Source organism: Lutjanus erythropterus, chromosome 2, assembly GCF_056507025.1.
Source record: "Lutjanus erythropterus isolate fLutEry1 chromosome 2, fLutEry1.hap2, whole genome shotgun sequence".
Taxonomy (NCBI): domain Eukaryota; kingdom Metazoa; phylum Chordata; class Actinopteri; order Lutjaniformes; family Lutjanidae; genus Lutjanus; species Lutjanus erythropterus.
The window spans coordinates 27,340,562-27,364,455 of NC_139318.1; the positions used below are offsets into that span (position 1 = coordinate 27,340,562).

Here is a 23,894-nt window from a genome sequence, read left to right on the forward strand (position 1 = left end):
ATTTTTAGCCTGTGGCCCTCCATCAAGATTAATTTTTGGTCCTTCAGCACTTCTGGTTACATTTTGGTGATCAAAGATCACTGGGATTTCACAAAACATGGTTCTGGCCTTAACTCAAGAATTTATGACAAACTTACACACAAATGTCTAATAGGATACTAGCAGTGCTGGAGAATAACTACTTACAAGTAATTAGTTACATGTAATTAAATAACAAAATAAATTGTCATCCATTACAGTTAATGAGACAAATGGTGATTTTTGAGTTGTCTGGAGATCTGCACTCTGCTGAGTACATTCTTCTAGTTTTTTTAGTTTAATAATCATCACAGATTATTTTATGTCAGATCATATGCTTTGACTAAATTTTGTTGTTTTTGCATTTGCTATATTCAGAGGATTTATCCTGAATTTGCCTCGGGTTCCTGTACCCTGCAGCCATATCAAAAACAAAACCAGAAATCTCTTATGTCGTTTTTATGATTCCTACACTTATTATTCTAGTAATATTAACCACATTTCCATTTCCAAGTATGTATGTGTGTGTGTGAAATCTTCAATTATGAATCTTAGCAATTCTAATGGTGTATCTGTATGTGCATGAGTATGAGGGCAAGAAGAAGAAGAATGTGGAATAAGCACAGCTGGTTGTCCTGGAAAGTCAGGGCCTTGTTAGTCATATTTCAGCTGCTAATGTGAGCTGACTGCTGGGGTCATCTTCCTGAGCACCATCTCTTCCCACCCCACTGGTTACCCCCGCAGTCCAGGAACTTCTATTTGCAGAACCACAGCATGAAGTGAAATCCCTCCTAAACATACCGCACAACAACAACAACACTGCAGAAATATGAGAAGTCCTCGAACACTTAAGCTTCAGACTACAATAATAAGTGGTGAAAACACCGTCAGGACTGCGGGTAATATTACTTCACTTGTCTTGTACAGTTCCTTTTCTCCTTCAGCCATAAAGATGTCTTTCTAGCAGCTCTTTCCATTTAAGAGTTCTTTATATAAGTAATTATGAAGCACCAATAGGACATGCTGTGTGAACCCCACTGTGTTTTTGCTTTAAAACTGACAGCAAAGAGAATAATGTAACACTTTTACTTTTATTTAATGCTGAGTGCCTTTTTAAATGTTTTATTACATTAATATAATAATGTTTATAGTTAAGCCAGTATCTTCATAGTAGATATTTGCAGTTTAACTTGGATTTAACTGCATATTATCAATTATTTTTACACTTGTCCTTGTATTTTATGATTCAGCATTTTAATTTACTGCAATGTATCAGTGGAAAATTGTAGAATGTATGAATGAATTTATAATTAACCAGTATATAGTGCACATAATTCGGGCATCGACTATTTCTACAGTGATAATGATGCCTTTTGATCAAATAAGAAGAATGAAATGTACAGGGGAAAGAGATTTGAAATAATTTACATGTAAAGTCTTCTGAACAGAATATCTGTATCCATCTGTGAAACCTTGAGTTCATCATGATTCACTGAGCAACAAGGCTAGTCTCTCATTAGAATATTTCTGCGCTATCCAACCCTAATTTGAAATGTGGCAACTGAACCCACAGCTATTATTATTGGTGTCACACAGAACCAGAGCATCAAGGCCTCTGTTGCAGTGCCAGACCTCTCATTCTTTCAATTACTGTGTGTGTGCTGCCTCTTCAGTATGAAGCCTCATACTCGACAATGTTCAGACGGCCTCGTATATCCCACTGGGGATCGGGAAAGGTAAAGGTTTTTGGTTCGTGGTTTGGACTGCCAGGAAGGATGATCACTGCAGACATGAAAAGCCTGAGGTACCTCATGATGATACAAAGCTTGTGTGATCCTAGACCTCCCCCCATCTGTTTGCACAACAAAGGCCTTGTTGCTGACCAAATGCTGTGGCAGTACCCTTGAGCCTGCCTAAGGCACCAGCACTCATAACTTACATGGTCTGTCAGCTTCGTGCCTGTTGTTTTGTCTTATTTGTCTTACTCTACACTGCATGATGAAATACATATATTCATCCTTGCAGTCATATATTTCCTACTTGGGAAAAATGACAAGTATATTAGAATTTCTGGCCTGTTGCCTGAAAAGTACGGTAATACGGTAATAGTTATGCACAGGCTTGGGGAGTAACGAACTACGTGCAACTGTGTTGCGTAATTAGAATACAAAACATAAAATATTCCTTTATAGTTTCAGAAATAAACTGGAATTAGCATCTTGCCTCTGTGAACATGCTGTAGTTTACATCCATGTTTGCCCAAATATAGTGAAGATTTTTAAGTAATTTAATGAAAGCATCAAATGCATTTTTTTGGCAAAATATAGAGGGATGATTGAGAGTTTTTCAGTTGAGCATTTTGATGTCATATATATTTGTGTGAAATGTTCTCAGAATAAGCATATAAATTCTTCAGTTTGAATCAAAAACATGTTTTGTGAGATCCCACTGACCTTGACTTTCCATCAAGGCGATATCACATTTACAAGAATGGGACAGACAGACAGAAGGACAGACAGACAACCCGAAAACATAATGCCTCTGGCCACAGCTGTTGCCGGCATGGAGACTTGAAGACATATCAGATTACAAATACATTCAGTAAAATGGGGATTATTAACAGGGTTACAATTTTAAAATAAAGAACAATATTTATTGTGGGTAATTTGTGGGATGTAGGTTTAATGCAGTCTATAACCAGTATGTGAAGGCTGCAAAAATCCCCTTGTGACAACTCTGCAGCAGATATGTGACATGGCCTCTGAATATTAAGGGGTCCACTAAATGTCCCTGCTTAAAATTATTTTTACTGCATGTCATAACACTACTTCACTATACAGGGCCAGCTGTGATTCAGTCTTGGTATTTGATAAGAGGAAAAACTGTAATAAATCTCCAGAATTTATCTTTTGCACCTGAAATGTGCCATTGAGCGTTTAGTTATGCAGTGATTCATCGAATCAGTTTGACTGTCATTAATTATTTCTATCTGTATATTCCAGCCTGATCTGTCTCCAGAGTCTTTGTTCTCGTCTTGAAAGATCCTTCAACCCACATGAAAAGAAAAGCTCACTCTTTCATGGGTCTGGGTGACGGTGATCAAATGGAATCTGAAAGTGACACCTTCTTCTTCTTTAGGAATGATAAACACACTAGGGATAGTCATTTATAGACTTTGTTTACATTATTCCACAACACTGGGCTTGAAAAGTTTCTAGAAATATAAATCATAAATGCTCAATTGACTTTATAAAAGAACATTTTCATAGATAGTTACCCTGTAGTCACTGGCAGTGACGTAGAAAATGGGCTGGAAAGCGAGCCAGATGATGCAGGTGGTGTACATGGTGAACCCGATGAACTTGGCCTCGTTGAAGTTTTCAGGGCACTTTCGCGTCTTGAAGGCATAGACAGTGCAGAGGACGATGAGGATGCAGTTGTAGGTGAGTGACATCAACATGCTGGTATCCCTGCTGTTGCACTTGAGGGTAACCACGTCTCGCCTCTCTGGGCTCACCTCCTTCCGAACCCCTGGTACCTCCACCAGCAGCCAGATAAGAGCCACTAGCAGCTGGCAGGAGATAAGAGCACCACAGATGGCTACCTGGGAGGCGGGGCTGATGAAACGCGGCCGCTGGGCTCCATCCTTCACCCCGCTGAAGATACGAGCAATACGGTTGGTCTTGGTTAGGAGAGCTGAGTAGCACACTGCGAATGAGGTGCCCAGGCCTAGTCGCCGCAGGGTGCAAACAGCAGTGGAAGGTTTGGCGATGTAGATGAAGGTCATGAGGTAGCACATCAGCACTCCCAACAAAAGAATGTAAGAGAGTTCGCGTCCGCTTGCTTTAACCACGGGCGTCTCATTGTGCTTGAAGAACACGCCCACGACTGACAGAGTGCACAGTATACCAAGGCAGGAGATGGTAACAGGCCCGATGGCCCAGGCATCCTCCCAGCGGATGTATTCTTCGGGCAAATCATAGCAGCCAGTCAGGTTAGCCAGAGGCCACTGGCCGAAGCTGCAGTCAGCACAGGTGAACTCATCCTGCAGGTACTGGTAGGGCTGGCAGGGGATACAGATCCAGCAGCACACATCTCCAGGCTGCATGCTCTTCACCTCATTCTTCTTGCACGGGTCGCTGCACTGGGAGGTGGGGGGTCCGAGGCCACGCCAGGGCACCAGGCTGGTGTTCAGGGTCAGGGTCTGGTCCCAGTAGCCGACCTTCTTATAGATAAACTTCCCCTCTTCTTTGTGGTAATGGAAGATGTTGTAGCGGCTGATGCTGTCACCAAATGAGTCAAAGCGCACCATGTTTTCTGTGTCTGTAGGTCTGAATGGAGCTGGTAGGAAGCAAACATACACAAATGTTGAGTGGAACAGAAAAATGCATTAACAAAGGTAATAAAGCTGTGGCAGGATCTTAACAGAAAAGTCTGATTTATATAATGAACCGTAGTTAAAGGAAGCAGTATGGCTGAAACCTTCTGTCTGGTTGATCAGTTGGTTGGTCTTTATGCTCTTGTCCAGCCAAACTCTAATTGGTTGGTCAGTCGCTCCTTTCTTGAGGAGAGAAGTGCTTCTTAATCTAATATTGCCGGGGGAAGGGACGTATGAAGACCTGATGTATTTTATATCTGAGTGATGAGGCTATTACTGAACATTTACTGGCCTGCAAACTAATTGACACCATGTCAAAGTATCAGCACAAATGACTACATCAGCTCCCAGCCTCAGAGGACAGAAGAGCTGAGTGGATAAATAGTTTATTTTTGATGACAACATGTTTGTGGACTGCTTCATCAACTAGGGTCGGTAAGCTCAAGGATAGGTGGGAACCAGCCGTCTGTGACCTGAGTTCAAACTCAAGAGCTGTACATTTTGTCATGTTTTATGTTGTTTTAGTATTTATATTGTAGGTTATCCTATTGAATTTGGTGTTAGTATGCTGCATGGCTACTGTAATGCTCTAATATTGAGGGACAGTCAAGAGAAACTAATTTAAAACCAACAAAATATCAGGAGTAGCAGTCAGATGCCAGTAACTGTTTTTGCATGTTGTTCTTTGTGGACGTTTAAACTTGAGCACAAGCTGTGTGAGCACTTAGCTTTGTTTGTATATTGAAACCGATATGATCCACATTGTTGATGTGTGTGCTTGTGTTGCTGCTGTAGTCTATGCAACAGTAAATTTATTTCATAGACATAACCTGATGGTAACTTTATGGTTACATGTCAAAATGAAATGGCCAAACTGCAGGAATTAATTTGCTTGGCAATGCTGTGTAACTTTGATTAGCATCCATTTAGGTTAGAGTGCACTCAGTGCACTGTGGCTAATTCAGTTGATCTACAAATTCTCCATTGAGCACTTGAGAAGGAGGCAGAATTTCAGCCAACCAAGATTTTCTTTCAGCCCTAGAAAGCAGAATTCATCTTGTCTGAGAACACTCACCCCTGCACCTAAAGTTTCAGATCTTGCTACTTCAAATACACCTGAGCCAAAAACTCATATTCATAAGTCTCGATAAGACAAGGGCAATAGAAAATAAAATAATCTAAAGGTCCAGTTTTTTGTAACTAAATTAAGTCATGCAATTTGATGATATACTATCAGTATTAGTGTACATCCTACTTGTATTTCCAATGATGCTTAAAATCATAAAAATACAACAGAAAAATATGCCACTCTTCTGGCATATAATTACTTAATTGCTCTAAATACTCAACATGCTGGTTTCTTGCCATTTAGGCTCGTCTAAATGTGAGTATTCATTCATCTATCCAATATCCAATATTCTCAGAATAGTATGTTCTAGATAGTTTCCCCTCCCACTGAGTCCTCCATGCTAATTAATGAATTATTTTTGCTAATTGAATAATTACAAAGGCCTTTTCAGTGCTGCACAGGAAATCATTTGAAGTCTTAATCCAGTGACATGCTTATTTGCAACCCCCATTTGCTCCACATGAAACTATTAACAATGAATTTTATCCCCTTCTCAGCTATTTAAAAACAGTTTGACATGCAAAAGGTTCACAGAACATAAGCATGTCTGCTTCCATTGCTGTGCTTACCTTCAAATTTGGTCTTCAAGATGAACTCCTTGTAGAACCGTTTGCCGTTACCTGGTTTCATGGCATCACAGACCTTGGATGTGTTGGAGCATACAGCTTGCCTCATGTTGTGCAGAGCGTAGGCCATGGCATACACTGCATTTACCACAAACATGATCTTAGACTCCTGCTCAAAAGTTCCATCTCTTAGGCTGTGTTCACTGCAACCAGGCTCCTGGAGGCTACAGCCAAAGCGGTGCTCCCAGAACTCTTTGAACCATGGGTTCCTTGTGTTGGTGTATGGGTTCAGCTTGGTGAAGTAGTCTTCAAACTCTCTAATTGGGTAGGAGGCCAGCTCGATGGTGAAAGCTCTGTCTGCTGCGGTCTCGCTGCCCCTCACCACACTCTCCTGAGCTCCCCATCCATCACTTGCCACCCAGGTGAAGGTGACATTCATGCGAGTAGCAGCCACCAGCAGTTCGCGGGCGTCTTCACTGCGGGTGAACAGGATGACCACCTTGGCGTTGGACTTCTGCTGCAGAGAGCGGATCACATTCTCATAGCCTTGGCGGTTCATGGAGCGGCTCACCTTAGCTGAAGTGGCGATGCAGATTTGACGAGTGCGGGCCTCCTGCTGGAAGGCATCAATGCCGGTCTCGCCATAGTCGCCTTCTGATGCCACTGTTGATACGTAGGTCCAGTTGAAATAACGCAGGATCTCAGCCATGGCCTTGGCCTGGTAGAAGTCAGGGGGCACAGTGCGAGCAAAGTAGTCATAGCGGGTCTTATCGCTGAGCTTTGAACTGGTCGAGGCATAGCTGATCTGAGGGATCTGGAACAATCGCAGGAGGTTGGCCACCTGGAGAACGAGAAGATAAATATTTCAAGAAGTGTATTCTATTGTTGTAAAGCTTAATTTCATACTTGCAAAGTGTCTCCCGCTAGAATCTGCTCACCAGAACATCCTCGGAAAACTTTATACTTTACATAATTAATGCAGGTTAGTTTGTGAATTGCAGGGCTACAGCTGAATAATTATTATTGTTTATTATGTTGTTTATAATGCAACTTTTCCTAATTAGACTTGAGATTTGTATTTCCATTTCCTGTGACAATCTGGACATTAAAGAAAGCAGGCACAAATCGTGCAGCAATGAATAATCTCCATTCTAATCATGTTGTCAGTAGTGTGTTCACATCAATCTGACATACTTGGCATTTTAAAACGACTAAATTCAACAAGAATGTTCTTTGAACATGCAATTACTCATTTTATGTCACTTGGGGGCAGCAGAAAGAAGCTGTAAGCACAACAATAATATATTATCACCATTTTCTGGCCACCTGAGAGAATCATTCTCTGTTCTTTTTTGGTCTTCACTAAGTCCTGAAGGAATTTGGCACCTTAGCAGAGTGTAAAGGATGTAAATCGAGGCTTGAAAGATAACATTAGCGAGTGGGGCTAACCCTAATAAGAAATGTTACCTAGCTATCAACACTGAACAGACCAGCATAGAACATACCATAGCATTGTTATGCATTTTACTCTGCCAGTTAGAGACCCAATAAAAACAGGTCTGTGCCCCATTTTGGGTTTGCAACCCTAAGTTTGGGAAATTGTGATCCACAAGATGCAGTTGCAAATGCTTGTGCAGCTGACAAGCATGAAAATTGCTCAACGTTACAACATTCTTGCAGTTTAAATGGCACCTACGATAGCTGACAACTTTGAGCCAACAAAATGCTGCAATGCTGCATTTCAGAGCTCTCAAGTCTTTTTAAGCATTTTTGCTTTTAAACTTGTAGATATTCATCTGGTCTGTAGGTGAAGTGGAGCCATTAAAGGGCAGAGCTACTGTCTGATGCGCTTCAGCTATTTTGCGGAGACTGGCAGTGGAAACAGCGACAATTCAATGTTCCTCTATCTCAAACTGTTTACTCTGTCAGGGATCCACATCACCAGCAGCTACAGCCACAAATCCCTTCACAGATAGTGCCAGATAACAACAGCAACAATGGCACAGAGATAAGAATTTTTATCAGAGTGTTTTGCTGCTTTCTTGAGTTAAAATCATTTTGTCAAGTCATTAAAGTCTCATGACAGGTTCTGTCAGACATTGTGATGCCCACCTAACCCTCGACAACTATATAGATTTCCTTGTGGAGATGATAGTTGATGGTGATTTCAACAGGGGTGAATGATAATCTTTGACAAAAAACTCAGCGAGGCATACGTGTTGGATACAAGCCTGCTGCAATGATTGTGCCAGAGTCATAACATAAAATCACTGCAATTATTTTCTCACACAGCGTTACAGAGCTGCCTATGACAGAGAGCTGGCGAAAACTTGTCATTTTGCAGGATTCCTCATGAGACACAGTGGTGATTAGTGAATACCCATGAGGTTCGATATGACTACCTCCTCCCTCAGGCATCATTGTATGCCTGGAGGCTTCCCAAACAATGGCATCCCCATGGATATAATTGGAACCCTACCCTCCACACTCACACAAAGTCCTATTAAAAGTACTGTTCTCTGTTACAGCTCACTCAATCCAACCCATGAGAACTTAAACAGAGCCATCAATCCTTTCTGTGATGTATACATATATGTATATAAATATATATATATATGTATATATATAGAGAGAGAGAGAATGAGAGAGAGAGAGAGACAGAGAGAGAGAATGAGAGAGAGAGAATGAGAGACAGAGAAATCACCAATGTATATACACAATATACTGTGTGCACCTGAATCAGTTTTCTGCATGTGGTGCATGAGCTGAACATGTTACTCAATGATCTGTTTTTAGTAACACTAGCAGCATTGCTTTAGGGGCGTCAGTGTCATTCTGTTGGTCAGTTGGCATCACTTCAGTCCAAACTGAAATAGGCTATCTCAAAAATTACAGGTTAGTTTGCCGTGAAATTTGGTACATACATCCATGTCCCCAAAGGGTGAATTAACAGTGGTGATCTCCTGACCTATCATCCGATTCCACATCAAGTTAATTTTTTTTTATTTATCAGATACCTTGTTTATGACCAAACTTCTATTCTATCGGCATCAGCTGTGCTTTGTGTTAAGTGGCCAAAGCAATTTGCTATATTGTCATAATATCCGTAGAAATTTTGTGCATTTGCTTCTCTTTAAATTACACTCAAACTGCAAGTGTAGGGAGTTGGAGAAAGAGTGTGTGCATGTTATGAACATGATAACAATATTTCATGTTATCAAATTATTAGGGGTGAGTATCTCACTGACTGAGACCGATTTGATACGTATCTCGATACATGTTCAATGATACGATATAAAATTTTTAAATGACCAATGATTCGGTTCGATACAATTCAGCTCTGTCACGATACGATACGATGCAATATAAGACAATGCAATGTGTCAGTCTTTACATTTTGATTCAACAAATGCAACACTTGTAGAGTGCTATTAGTTGCAAAAAGAAATCCTTATAGTTTTACTAAATATAGTAGCAGTCGAGACAGAGAGAAGGAGACATTACAGTGGTGTTAACATCTTATAATGAGTCTCATGTGTAAATGAGATCCTGTAGCCTAAATGAGAATCTGTGAATAAACTTTAAAACTGTTTAAAATATTAGTATTTCTGCAGTAAGATGATCTGCTGCTCTGTTTCATATGAAGAGTGCTGTGGTTTTGATTAGTGTGGAGGAACAGTGATGCTCTGTTACCTGCTCTCACAGTGACATGACGTCTCTGTGGGTCAGACTCGTGTCTCTGTACTCTGCTGTCAGACATGTTTTGCTTAAATGTTTTGCAGCAGTGTCTCTCATCTTTCTTAGAAACCCCAAACTTATTCTACACTTGCGCATTATGAAAGTTTGGTGGTGCAACACGGCACAATGCTACTTCTGTCAGCGTGGTCTGTTTTGAGTAAATGAAGAGGAGACACAGGAGACAGGGGAGGGATTGCTTGTTATGTGTGATCACGGCAGCAGGCGTCCAGAGAGAGCGGTGCAGGCAGAGGCAGGAGGAGAAAGAAAACGGAGGAAAGTTACAGCGGCAGCTCCCTGATGCCAAAAATGAAACATATGCGCGTCCCAATGAGATGTATTGATACATTAGTGCTGCATCGATTTCTTTCCGATTAATGTTCAGCTTTTTACTGATACAGGCCGTCTGAACCGATGCACTTGTATCTTACACATTAAAGTCCGATGTAGCAGATGCATGAGTGAATCGTCAGTACTGGTATATCACAATGCCCCTAATGCTAATGTTAGCAAACTAACACACTGAACTTTTAAACTTTTATCTTAGCAGCCATGTTCAATGTTCAGCATACAAATGCTTTTTTACCTTAAAAAAATCAACAAGAAAAATTTAATAAAGTGATTCAAATAACTGATGATTAAAATGAACTAGAATTACTGTGGTTGTATGCCTCAGTCACCATGTCAAGTTGCAGTTTACATCCATTCTGTGCAGACTCATATAATGTCTGCAGTGAAGACTTTTCAAGGATAATGAGAAACACGTGAGAAACATGTCCTCACTTGGAGGCTATTTTTTACAGGAGTACAGGGGACTGATTGAGTGCTGAACATTATGATGACACAGTGACTTTTTGGATATAAAATGTCACCACTTCATCATTTTATCCTATCAGACATTTGTGTGAAATTTTGTCAAAGTATCCAAATAAATTCTTGACTTGTGGCCATGAATGTGTTTTATGAGGTCACGGTGACCTCTGACTAATCAGTTCATCCTGAAGTCCAAGTGGACGTTTGTGCCAAGTTTGAATAAAGTCGGTCCATGCGTTCGCACAAGATGTCATGCTCACGAGAATCGGATGAATTAATGTACTGATGGACGAACACTGGGCTCTCAGTGCCAGCCGGAGGCATTATGATTTCAAATCATAACGCCTCTGGCCACAGCAGTCATCGGTGCAGAGGCATGAACACATTCAAGAACAGATGATGAAATAATTGAATCATAAATAAATGAAAATTAAATGTCCTTTCTCACAATCTTAATCAGTGCTAAAATGTTAAACTAAGAGGATGAACATTATACCCTCTAAACATCAGCATATTAGCAGTGTTGTGAGTATTTTAACATGCTGATGTTTAAAAGAACCATGGCGCTGCCTACGTTATATATATAACCTCACAAAGCTGCAAGCATGGCTATGAACTCTTTTTTTTTCTTCATTCTTCTTCCTTAAATTTTTTTAATTGCACAGCTATCTCCTCCAGACACCTTGACCTTGTCATTGCTATGGCCAACCTTAATATAAAGTGAGGCATTTGTAAACATACATTACTGGAGTGAGAAAAAAACGACTACTTGGCATTATATATGCAATGCAAACACATTCTGCTTTGCCTTAGAAATTACTGACATTAACCCTGATCTGCAAGCGCCCCTGTGCTTAACCTCCTTTAGCTAAAACACCCCACAGACAAGAGCCAGCAGAAAACATGGGCACACTATAGGCTCTTGAGGGGATGAATGGAGTAAATATGATGTATTTAGACAAGCGCACTGCACCCAGCAGTATAGGCCTCTCCACTGTTTGCGGCTGAATATAGGGCAGAGGTCTCATCAAATTACCCACTGAGAGACCTGATTTCTCTTGTTAATGTATGGGGAAGCCTGATTGGATCCCTTCTTGTTTTGATTCATTTATGTTGCCACAGTTTTACTGTATACAGTATTTTGTATGCAGCAGGCTACCATATGAGCAGCCTGCACACCGAGTCAGTCAGTCAGTCAGTCAGTCAGTCACACTTGCATGGTAATAAGGTAATTTCCTCTTGCAGGGTTTTCAGGCAGGCAGTTGGCCTTCATCAATAGATTCTTGGAGAAGCTTGACAGCGCACCTTTCAGGACGGCGCTGGAGTGTGTGACAGTAACCGTCTGTTCGTCTTCACGCAGTACTTCCCTCTCACTCTCTCACTATCGACAGATAAGTCAGATAAGAACACATCCACATAACAGGCTCAGAGGTATCATACTATAAATATGCTCTCATTGCCTGAGACTCCACAAACTCAAAACTTAGATTTAATTCCTTAATTAAGCCCAGTCACTGCAGTAGATGGTGCAGTTTGACTGACACTAATTTAGGCTTTTTAAGACTTAAGTTATTTAAGGGATATTTAAGATGTTTAGAAATGAGGTTGCTTAAGGTACTTATTGATAGTGAGTGTATTACCTACAGTAATTAGGTTAGGGTTAGGCACTTATTGAGGCAGTGTGTTAGAAGCGGAGAGGACTACCAGAAAGGAAGCTAAGCAATGAACTCCTATGGACAGTTTAGCAAAAAATATTTTACCCACTTAAAAAGGACCAAAAAACCCATATCAGTTTAAGTGCGTGAAATATTTTGAATATTTTCACCACATTACGTTGCTGTCAGACAGCCTTTTCCGGCTGGAAACTGATGTTATGTAAGCCAGATATCATCCTCTCCAAGGCAACCAGTTTCCTTAAGGAAAATATTGTGTGACGTTGGTGTCTTAAAAAGTTAGTTCAGATTCACCAAAATCACACAATAACACAAACAAAATAAACCGATGGAGCCAGCAATAGACCACCAACTCCCATGTTCTGTGAGGTAAAATTTATGTTTTTCTTTAATGAGTCTAGTTGCTTTAAAAGGAGGAGTGTTATTTGACTTATGACACAGTGGTTTTCCATAAAGGCTGTCTGATGGAACTTGGTATTTCGCCCGGGGCAGTGCCTGACGTCGTGCGTCACACAGTGTTGCGTGCCTGAGGCATGCTCTTGTCAGCTCACTTTGGGTTCTCTTAATTTTCTGGGTAAGGGAGCAAAACCATCAACATATTAAGTTGTTCATTAACCTAATTTTTGCCTTAACACCAAGATTAAACCTACAGGAAACGTCAGGCCTGATTGTAACTTCAAACAGAGATGATTTTTGTTATTATTTTGTGATCATCAATTTATGAAGATTTTGGCTTCTTATACTGCTAGCATGTCTGAAACTGTGACTAATATTACTACCCTGCAGATTTCCAAATGACTTTTGTCTGACTGTAGATGAATTCTCAAATTGGACATTTTAAAGTGGAAAATATAAAAATAATAGTGCTAAAATATTGACAAGATGGACGAGATGGACTACATTGCGGATCTTTTCTTTTTCTTTCTGGCAGGGATATGTTTTTCTGCTGACCCTGTCCACAGCAGTACATTGCTGAACTTCCATGCTGGTGCTCCTCTCTGTCTCTAACACTCTGACTCAATGAGTGCCTCATTAAGCCCCCTTCAAAATAACCCAAACTATCCCTTTAAGCATAGCCAATACATACCTAACCTAACTTTTGACTTTGCCCTAACCTGAACCCATCCCTAGTGACAAAAACTTTTTTAGCTTGTTTGGATCACAACTGCAGGACTTGGAGGCACCAATTAGGTGCTCTTCACAGTCCACTGGTTTGAAATACAAAACTGGTCCCCAAATGAGCTATAGCTCGGACCACAGTGTCTAAAAAATAATACACGAGAGAGGCATAGTCTCACCACAGCCTCCCTGTATGAGATTGTCTGATTAGATTTTAAGGCACCCTCTTGCATATATTTTCATTTTAACTATATGAAGTAATGTGTTTACACTTTTGAGATATAGAAATCATCCGAGTCGTACCCATTTCTTGTCTGAGAACAAGTTTATTCTAGTACACAAGAAACTGCAAATTGCGAATCACTGCATTAATTAGATTAATGACCTCATTAGCGTTACAGGTTATACATCATTGTGATCATGCCAGCGAATTACACAGTTAAAGTCTTGTTTTGTTTCTATTATTTAGTGGGTTCATTAGTGAAACAGTAATTGTTTTCTATAATGTTTCCCTCAGTAGATGCCTCCTTTCCCTTCTGTGTGCCTTTGAACCCAAACTGTCCAGTTGGAGTCTAATTGCAGTAAAAGCAAACATGATCTATTATATGCACAGTGGAGTGATTGCATAATATTTTATACAGACACTAATGCTACCCAACAAATACCCTATGTCACCATATGTCCAGCAAAAGAGAGCTTTTACTGATTATCATAATTTCAGTGGCTTGTTTTGCAGACAGGGACTAAAAATCTGTTTCACTCTAAAAATATCCACTGAAGTATGTCCTTATCTAGCATAAGACAAGGATTATTATTAGGATCATTGTCTGTGATTTTTCTTTTTTTTTGGCCCAAATATTCAGTTAGGATTTTTTTTTTTTTTACCAAAGTGTAAAATAAATGGACTAGCTATAATGCATCATTTAATTTAGATTGTATTGCAGATTGTATCATGTTATTCATATTTCAAACATTCATGTCCACAAGAGACTCTGTGTGCAGAGACAGTTTCACAGTCGATGGAAATTAAATTGCTGTTTCCCTGAATGTGATTTTGCTGCTTTTTTTTTTTTTTTTTATTAAATTAAATTCGGGACCATTTATTCATCACCCCCACTGCACTGTAGTTCTTATTCTCCAGTTAAATCATTTTTTATTTTCATCTTCATTTTTATTTCATTCTTTGAAATCAATCAAAATTATTTGTTTTCTTATATTGTCTTTCTTTTATATCTTGTGGTATGTGAAGTACTTTGAACTGCCTGGTATGACTGCTGTATAGATGAACTTGCCTTGTCTAAAATCTCTAGTTAATGACTTGCGCTCCACTCAAAAATGAGTTTTGCTCATTATTCCTTCAATTGGATAGTTGACCTTCGCAGTGCAGAATGATTTATGTGCACAGTTCTAGAAGGCTGTTTTCATATTCACCTGCTGTGAAAGTTTCTCTTTGCCCACCTTAAATCTTAGTTTAAGTACGGGCAGGATTTGACATCACAACTAACTTGGAAATCAACTGTGGTCCAGTTTGCAACTGATGAACATACAGTGAGAGAGGACTTTTCAGTGTAGAGGGAGGCATCTTGTGTCCAGCAGTTCAACTTTTGAAATGTAAATATGTATTTGCATATACATATAATCTGATTTTCTTTTCAATGAGAAACAGCTAGCAGCTAGCAGATAACAGCAAATCACAGTGGCTCTGTACAAACAAGGGTCATGTGGGTTCTACAAGTCTTTGAGTCATGGTTTGAAGTTTTTGTTAGTTAGTTATTTATATTGGTTTTATTTTGAAGTTTCTGCCCTCCCTCTTGTATCTGGTTGTCCTTCCTGTCTTTGTGTGTTTGTTTTATACGTGTTTTTTTTTTTTTTTTTTTTTTTTAGCATTTTATAACACATCTGCAGTGTCTCTATCAATAAAGAAATACATTTATTTGTGCCAAAAATAAAACATTTATACGCTTCCATCAAATATATGACATGACAAACAACCAATGAACAATATATAACAATGTGCTTAATGTGTACAGCTACAGATAAGTCTATGGTCACCTCGCAATATCTATTTACTGCAGTAATAGTATAGCTATTAAAGTAGTTACACATGTCAAAGATCTGCTGTGAGTGCTGATATTTGAATAAAGGGAACAGGTAACCTGGGAACATGACAGTGTAGTAATTACTGGTGTCTAGCTTTAAGACCTAATACATATGGTATATTTGAGTGAATCAAATAAGAAAAAAAGCCTGCACACAAAGAACATTTTCAAGCTCCTCTTTAGATCTTTAGACATATGAATCCATAAGCTCCACTGTGTCTGAGTTTAAAGTTAATGCTTGATATGATGTGTATAAGATGCATCGCCAGGAGTATTATGGGATTTCAGGCCAGCGTTTCTTCAAAGGAACAGAAGCATTGAGGGAAGATATGAGACAGCTGGAACATAGGCAGTCTCTTACTCATGTGTCTGTCATGATTTTTTTCAACATGGAAAGTCCATCTGTATGTCCCCGAGGTCCCTGTCAAGCTGAGCCCTGCAGTGGATACAGTAGATGGCATGCAGATTGAACTTAAGGATGTACAGTGCAGCAACCACTTACCAAAGATCCAGAAATACATGTTATGCATAATGGATATAATGCACACGGCTACCAAGTTTTGGTATAATGTAGTAAAATGTGCAATTCATAGCAAAATCCTAGACAAACATAAATGTACGTAAAATTTATGCATGTGAACCATAGATTGTTTTCATAAGAAAATCCATATTGTGCACATGTAATGATATGCAAACAAAGCTGTGAGGTAACAAGTTTATTGATTATTATTGATTAAATAATCTAGTTCCTGAAGACAAATTCATTCAACACAAATACAAAATACAAAGTTTAATGATCTACTTGTTATCCAAACATAATGTTGTACATGGATGTGGTACAAACAGAACCCCAAATTACCCATGCTGAGCTTGTATTGGGCCCAACTGGGGAATAATCGTTTAAGTTCTGAAGATGAGAAATTTTTCCTGTAGAAGGGAAATCACAGAGGAGGGAAATAATACACATGCTGATAGAGCTAACTCTTAGCTCTCCTAGATGCCAAAATACACTCAAGATAATAATAAAAACCTTAAAATCTAAGAATTTGTAGGTAAAGTGGCATTCATTCATATGAATATCAATATGTTATAATAACCATGATAGTATGTTGATTCCAATCACTGGTAACATGTTATTTGGATATCGCACCTACAGAGCATGTTTGTAAAATTTCAACAGCTCAGTAATTTAGATTCAACAATTCAGAACTTTTATTTAGTTGAACTTGAACTACTCACCCAGCCTGTGCAGTAGATGGGTCTCTATTGGGGGTCACAACCCTTAGTAGGTCCTCAGAGTTACTGCAAGGGGGTCCTAAATTATTGTTTGATGAGTTGTTGGGTTTTTTGTTTTTTTTTCTTTTGTTTTCAAAACTTAAAACATGCTTAAAAATGCACATGAAAATGAATCCAACATATTATTATCATAGTTAAATCTGCCCTTTAAAGAAAAAAAAGCCCCAAACATTTAATTTGACAAAGCGGTATGTATGAATCCTTGTGAAAACATGTGAGCTAGCTAACTTACTATGTCACTGAGCGGGACTATCCACAGCAAGGAACAAGTTATCTAAATATTGTTGAAACATATCGACCAATTAGCTATATTATTATCCCAAGAGTATGCACACTCTTGTTAGCCACAATGGATTGTTTTGTACCTTTGCAAGCAGCTATGGGTAAGTGGAAACGGCAAATGAGAGAAGACCCAAAAATATTCAGTGCAGTATTCATAGTATGGGTCTCTGCTCTGTCTCTCTGTAAGCAAATCAGCATCAGTCCAGCATCAGTCCATGAAATACATTTAAGACCCCCGATTTAGTGGTTTCCAGCAGTGAGGGTGTCAGACTGTAAACGCAAACACTCACTCTCCCCTTCCAAGTGTGTAGGAGAACACAGGGACCTTTAAGTAAACATTTTCTTTCTGTGTTATCCAGTCATTCAAGTATGATTGATGGCTTATGTGGCATAAGATAAAAGGAAATGGAAGTCAAAGAAAATGGCAGGTTTGTGATATTTTAATGTATGTAGCAGTCTACATTTTGATCCAAATATCCACAGTATTAAAACTAAATTATACTGCAGTCTATTGTGGAGTTATGGCTGAAACAGCAGAACACCAGTGTGAGTTAACTGACCGTGCAACAGCCAAAGCAAACATCCTAAACTTGGATCTATTTTGCAGTTTGTTCTCACTAAGACAATTTGAGGCGAACCTGAGCACTGGGTAGTTCTTCAGTGTGACTGCAGTGCCTCTCTCCTTCCAAGGCTGATTCTTCTAAATTGGAAATTGGATCAACAACTTCACAGTGCTGCTGCAACACCTCTGATGCATTTGCTCGTTTGCATTTGTTTTTGCAGACTGATCTCTCAGCTCTTGGCATTTTCTTGTTTATTCGTGCTGCCAGCAAAGGAAAATCATAGAAAAGGCAGTGCAGACCGTTCAATAGCCTGTGCCATTTCATCATATATCTGCTTGATCAGCTCCCCATCTGTTCTGCAGCTGATGAGGATTATTCTTGATTTGAAGCGGCTTTGTTGGATCCTTCCATTCAAAGTTATAGAATTTAATAGGTGTAATTTTATGGGAAAATAAATGTTCCTCCATTTATTTTATGTAAATGATTTGTTCTCAGCTAACTCCATCAAGTGCCCTCCTACAGAATGTGAGAGAATGCATACTGCTCCTTGAGTCTTCATTAATATACATATTTATATATGTGTGTGTGTATACATACATATACCACTTCAGTGTGTAAAGTCTGGAGCTAGCAGGGGGGAACTGTTTAGCTTAGCATGAAGACTGAAACCAGGGGGAAGCAGCTGCTCCGTCCAAAGTTCAAAAATACGTCTAAACCTTCTAAAATGAGTATTTCATTTGTTCAAGCAATACACAGATAGCAATGTTTTTCTGCCATATGTCTTGATGAACCCATTTATCCATCCGCTCAAGACCATTATGTAGCATGTTGGTTGCTCCAGGAAGTCATTGTGCCTGTCTAATTCAACTCAAATAAACGCGAATTTCCCAAAATGTGGAATGTATCCGAAACTCCACACCAACGTGTTATTTAATACAGGAAAACGGTAAGTTAAATTTATTATGCTGCATTGCAGACAACAATGTGAAAATCTCCCAGGTGAAATTTCTAACTTCCAACCTCGGAACACTCCAGGTGCTTGACACCAAAAGTAAACAAACAACATGGCTGAATGTGACAAATTGATGAGTTAATTTGGCAAGTGTATGCACAATTGAAACCTCGGCAGTGCAGCCTCTTTGCATAAATGACACAATGGGGGGGAACAGATGCTGTTTTATTTATTTAACAGCGCCTAATTTCACTGGCGTCATATTTGACATCATGCAGACCAGGTTTTACTGTATGACTGGATGTAATATTTTAGGCTTCCACGGGTGCTGTCATTGTTGTGTGACATCAGACAACTTCTTCTTCAAGAGGTCGGGGTTGATGGATTTGCCATCAGTTCACAAGTAGCAACTCAGACTTTGAGTGGCAATCCATTGGGTTGTACTATTTCTATGGAAAAAGTACAACCCAACCTGGGAAATTTCCATTTCTGAGTTGTCTGTTAGGCAGCATCAGTATATCCATTGTCCAAACCTAAGCGGGCTATGACTTCAATAGCATGCAAAGTGCATAGGTCTACTATTTCCAGGGTAAAATTCAACAAGTTTCTCTGTGTTTCTTCAATAAAAAAAATCCCACTTTGCAATTAAAGCAGAAACTTATGTCAGGTCAAGTGGGAAAATGTTTATTTAGAATGGCTATGGAAAATAACATTTTGATGCTTAAACATATTTGATTGGTATTGATATTTGATCTGTGGGAAACTACAGAATAATATAAAAACCTAACTCAATAAATAATGGACCCACCTTTAAACCAAAGTGATGTTGTTGTCTAGACAACTCAGAACATGAACCACCCCATCCTCCACCCAGACCACCTCCCAGCAGCTCACTCAAAAAAAAAATCTTGCCTCTGAACATCGTCAAGGCAGCAATTACATTTGCCACACTTGGCAAAAACAATTTAGGAATTATATAAACATAATTTCTAGGAGACAGAGTTGACTCAATGGGTGGTGCAATACATTTTCTATTTGAAGATATGGGCAACAATATGTAAAAAAGAAACTCTAATTTCAGAATCTGATGTGATCTCATGTGAGGTATTGTTTATTGAAGGCTCAGCAAGGCAAGATATCTTTACAAGTACACCAAATATGCTTTATGTGCTGTATCTGTGGATACCCACCCACCCAAAGAACCCACACACACACAAACACACAGAGACACAAACACAGAAGCACACATACAACAAAGGGCTGAACACACGATAAGATATTCAAAGGAGCAGATGCACATGTAAACAGGTATGTTTCATACATAAGACCACACTGCATATATTCACGTCTCTTGGCAAGAGCTGTACGTGACTGACTATCAGCGTTTGTGTACCTGCCTGTGAATGCAGCAGCAGCTGAGAGAAACGTGTGTTGATCTGCTTACATGTGCTATTTCAGGAGGAGACAATTCTTCACATTAAACTTACATCTATTACTTCCTCCCACCAGCAAAACAATGCTCACCACAAGAGACCTTTCGAACTACTCTAAAGTACAAGGATATATCTGTGAAAAATGATGCTCTCTATCATCTGCTCAGCTTAAAGGTTTGAAATATCACTTCTAGCCTCCAGCACTTATGAAATAAACTTGATAAATCCAGTAATTTTAACCATTATTGAGACTGGAGAGCTGTGCTCCTGTCACACCCGGCTCTAAATAACAGCTACAGGTTCTGAGCAGAGACGGTTAATTTATTCCTGTGATACTGTGTAAAAAAAAAAAAAAAACAACGGTTCTTAAGACAGACAGGATGAAGGGGAGTGCGTCTGGAAATCGATAGGCTAGCAATATTATTGACCGCACAAGTCCTGACTCTAACCAACCTTCCACTCATTACAATGTTTCCCTTCACTTTGAATGACATTCTGATGTGCTAATTAGGGAGCAGAGCTGTTTTCTCCGAATGTGCTGAAACTTCCAGTTCAAAAATAACAGTGTCTAAGAGAGGAGATGAGGGAGGGGGAGGGAGAATTTTTGGGGGGGATTCAGCTATAATATCACATGATAAACAAGACCCTTTTGAAGTTAACACCAAAGCAGGATTTTTTTTCACCCGACGCAATCTGTGAAGCCGGAAACACAATAAAGATAGAGCCCTCGCCATCTCCTCTGCACAACACATCAACAGACTTAATAAACCAGCGCAAACCAAAAATATTAAACTTCAATATACGGCTGGACAGATATGAACTCTTGTAACCTCAAATTATTGAAGACCTTCCCAGCGGCTTCAGCAGTGGTACGACAGAGTTTGTCTAATGCGTTGTTATCATGTCTTAAAGGATTTAGTGCATGTTTTTGAAATATAAATTTTGGGATGTTCAATTTTAAGGATACTAGATTCTCAAAAACATATGACGGGAGAATGGCTTATAGAGAAGTGCCATATTACATGTTTATTCAACCCGTTCTTATCCCCAGGTCATCAGATACCAATGCTTTAGCCCCTTTTCCATACTCTTATGCTGGCTTGGCTTCACTTGGTTTGACTTGGCACATTAGTCTAGCACATCAGGAACACGCGTATCCATGACAACAGGGCTACCCGCCTGAAGGTTTGATATGCCCTTGAGTAGAGTAGTTATAAAACAGTGGATAAATATGTTTTATTTCCTATATGTTCTTGACAATAAAAGCCCCCCTTTATTTTGTTATGGAAATGTTGCATTTTTATCAGCAGTAACTTAACGTGACTTCTATCCAGCTGAGAGCGAGCATGAAATGGTGAAATAAAACAATTAGCTTTAAGTGCAAACAGAGGTGCATGACAGAGAAAGTAAACATCAAACCACAGAGATTCGGTTAGAGGCTACAAAACTACTGAGAGCTCAACATTTAAAAATCTCTTTCTTTCTGCTCTCCTGCATGAAGGAATTCAGTCTCACAACACAGAATGAGAAGGGGCGTCATCGCTAAAACTTGAAGAAAGGTCAGGCGCACTTTGGCCCAACTCAGGACACGGTCCATCTTGGGTTCAACTGGGCACAGCTAAGCACATGCAAAATGGAAATGGGAATGCAAATTAGCACAGCATTGTTTGACTCTGCAGGCCAGAAGTGCCAATGGAAAAGCCCCATTTGTCACACCTCTTGGCGTAAAATACCTCTCAGCTTCTGCAATGAGATGCACTGGGCTTTCAAGTAACTTCAGCGTAAACCATTCGCTTAAGGTTTGTGTTGCGTGTGAAACCAATGGCCAACAATATCTCAAGGTTTAAGTTACATAACTTTAGGTGCATCACTTGCATTGCAGGATTTTTTTTTTTATTACATCAAAAGACGTACATGATGTAACATAATTACTTTAACCAAACCATGATCTTTTCCTAAACCTAACCAAGTAGTTTCACTGCCTAAACCTTACTAAACTGCAACTGTTATTTCACAGCGTTAACAGGTTTAAAAGGCTTTCATACAGTGTGTCATAATGATGCTTAAGGATACTTTTGGGATCAGTATGAGAAGCAAAGGGGTGTGACAAATGTATTTGATGACCTGGAGTGCAAATGGGTTGGTTTAATTTTTATTCTTTTCATTTTAGTTTACTTTTATTTACCCACATAAGTCAATTAAAAAACAATTCTCAGTTGTTGAACTTCCCTGCAAGGGTTTCAGTTCCTTAGTGATTATTACCACAAAACTACTTGATTTTTCTTCTCTGTGTGCATGTGTGTTAAATAATTTAAAGATCTGCAACTGTTTCAGTGTGGATTTGTGCTAAAATTTATTTGCATAATGTCCATATTGGAGACAAAAGTACAATTTTTGCCTCTAGGCATATTTTTTTCTTGAGTGTAACTGTGTAGTGGCTTGTGAATTTGAAGATACCTATCTTTTTTTAAAATCTTATTTTTGCATAAAAACTGTGGGGATGGTTCAGAATGATTTCATTGTTCCATTTTCATCATAAGCAATGTTAAATTCATAACTGTAAAATGTGTAGGCTGTTAAGAATGAGTCATCATTCATGGTCAATTTTATACGGAATATAACATCCCAGATGGCAATAAAGACTTTTTTTTTTTTTTTTTACATGAAACAGTGAGAAGACATAACAAGGACGACAACATACAGCAGGATGAGTAAGAAGATGATGAAAGTCTCCTAAATATTGCTGGGCTAATTATGAAAGAATCCTTTGGAGTCTGAGGAGAAACTGGCTCGTCTCCCACCATCTTTCCCACATCTCGTCCTTGGCCCCTGTCACAGGCAGTGTCAGCCTCCTCTCCACACGCAGGTGGACACGGCTCTGCCAGCCAATGGACATGCACCCCACAGATGGGAAAAAAGCAGCTCCTCTCAAAGTTCCCCGGGAGCGTCCCTGGCACTTGTCCTTCTCAGTTTTATAACACTCTTCATGTCCACAAAGTGCTTCTCTGGGATAAATAGGGACTGTGTAAATCAGTGACCTCTCAGAAAAATCCCACCATGAGCTTCTCGCCGCTCTCACGGCTCAATTCATTATGGTGTCCAGCAAGTGAACAAAGAGACTGTTGAGTATAGTGATGGTAGAGGTAAATTCATACAAAAACATTCAAAAGCAGCGAGTTTCTTTTTGAATCTTTGGTGCTGTGTGGTCGCTGAAGACTCATTCACAAGGAGACAAACACACAGCCCTTTTCATGGTTCTTAAAAACATGCTGTTCTTTTGTCAAACCGTCATCAACAGTACAGGAGGAGAAGATCCATATTATTCACTTCCAAGCAAAGATGCCCCATGCTTAATGGGGGCTTTAAATGATTCCAACATGGTAAGGTGAACATCCTCAGTCCAGACTGTCTGACTGTGTGTCTATGATCTCCATTCATGCTGACATGAAGCATTCATCACTGCAGACTCCTGGCAAACCCGTCCAAGGTTGGACCATATTCTGACGTTGCTTTAGCAGAGGGGAATTAACAAGGGAATAACAGGCAAAGAGGCTGCAGCACTCAACTTATTCAAACAATCAGTGTTTATATTACTGTGTGGCGCTACGGGGTAGCTGTCATAAATCAAATAAAGTTCAATTTTCACACTTCAAAAGAAGAACCATGTGGATTATAGAAGATTTGACTATGAAGTCTCATACATACTATAATGTATGACAAAAACTGAAAGGATTCAAAGGTTGCTCAAAAGAGTAGTTAGACATTTTGAGAATTTACAAACTGTGGTTGTGACAATTGATACAACTCTTCTATCTGCATGTAAACAACTATGGAGTAG

The 23,894-nt window shown here is 39.4% G+C and overlaps 1 protein-coding gene across 1 annotated transcript in view; it reads right to left on the bottom strand.

Moving 5' to 3' along the window:
- Window positions 1-23,894, bottom strand: part of grm2b (glutamate receptor, metabotropic 2b) — a 45,139-nt gene that overhangs the window by 4,670 nt on the left and 16,575 nt on the right. Inside the window, exons 3-4 of the mRNA XM_084735576.1 lie at window positions 6,095-6,932; window positions 3,296-4,359 (exon numbers count right to left, since the gene is read on the bottom strand). Of these exons, the coding sequence (XP_084591702.1) occupies window positions 3,296-4,359; window positions 6,095-6,932 (1,902 nt within the window). The remainder of the gene's footprint in view (window positions 1-3,295; window positions 4,360-6,094; window positions 6,933-23,894) is intronic.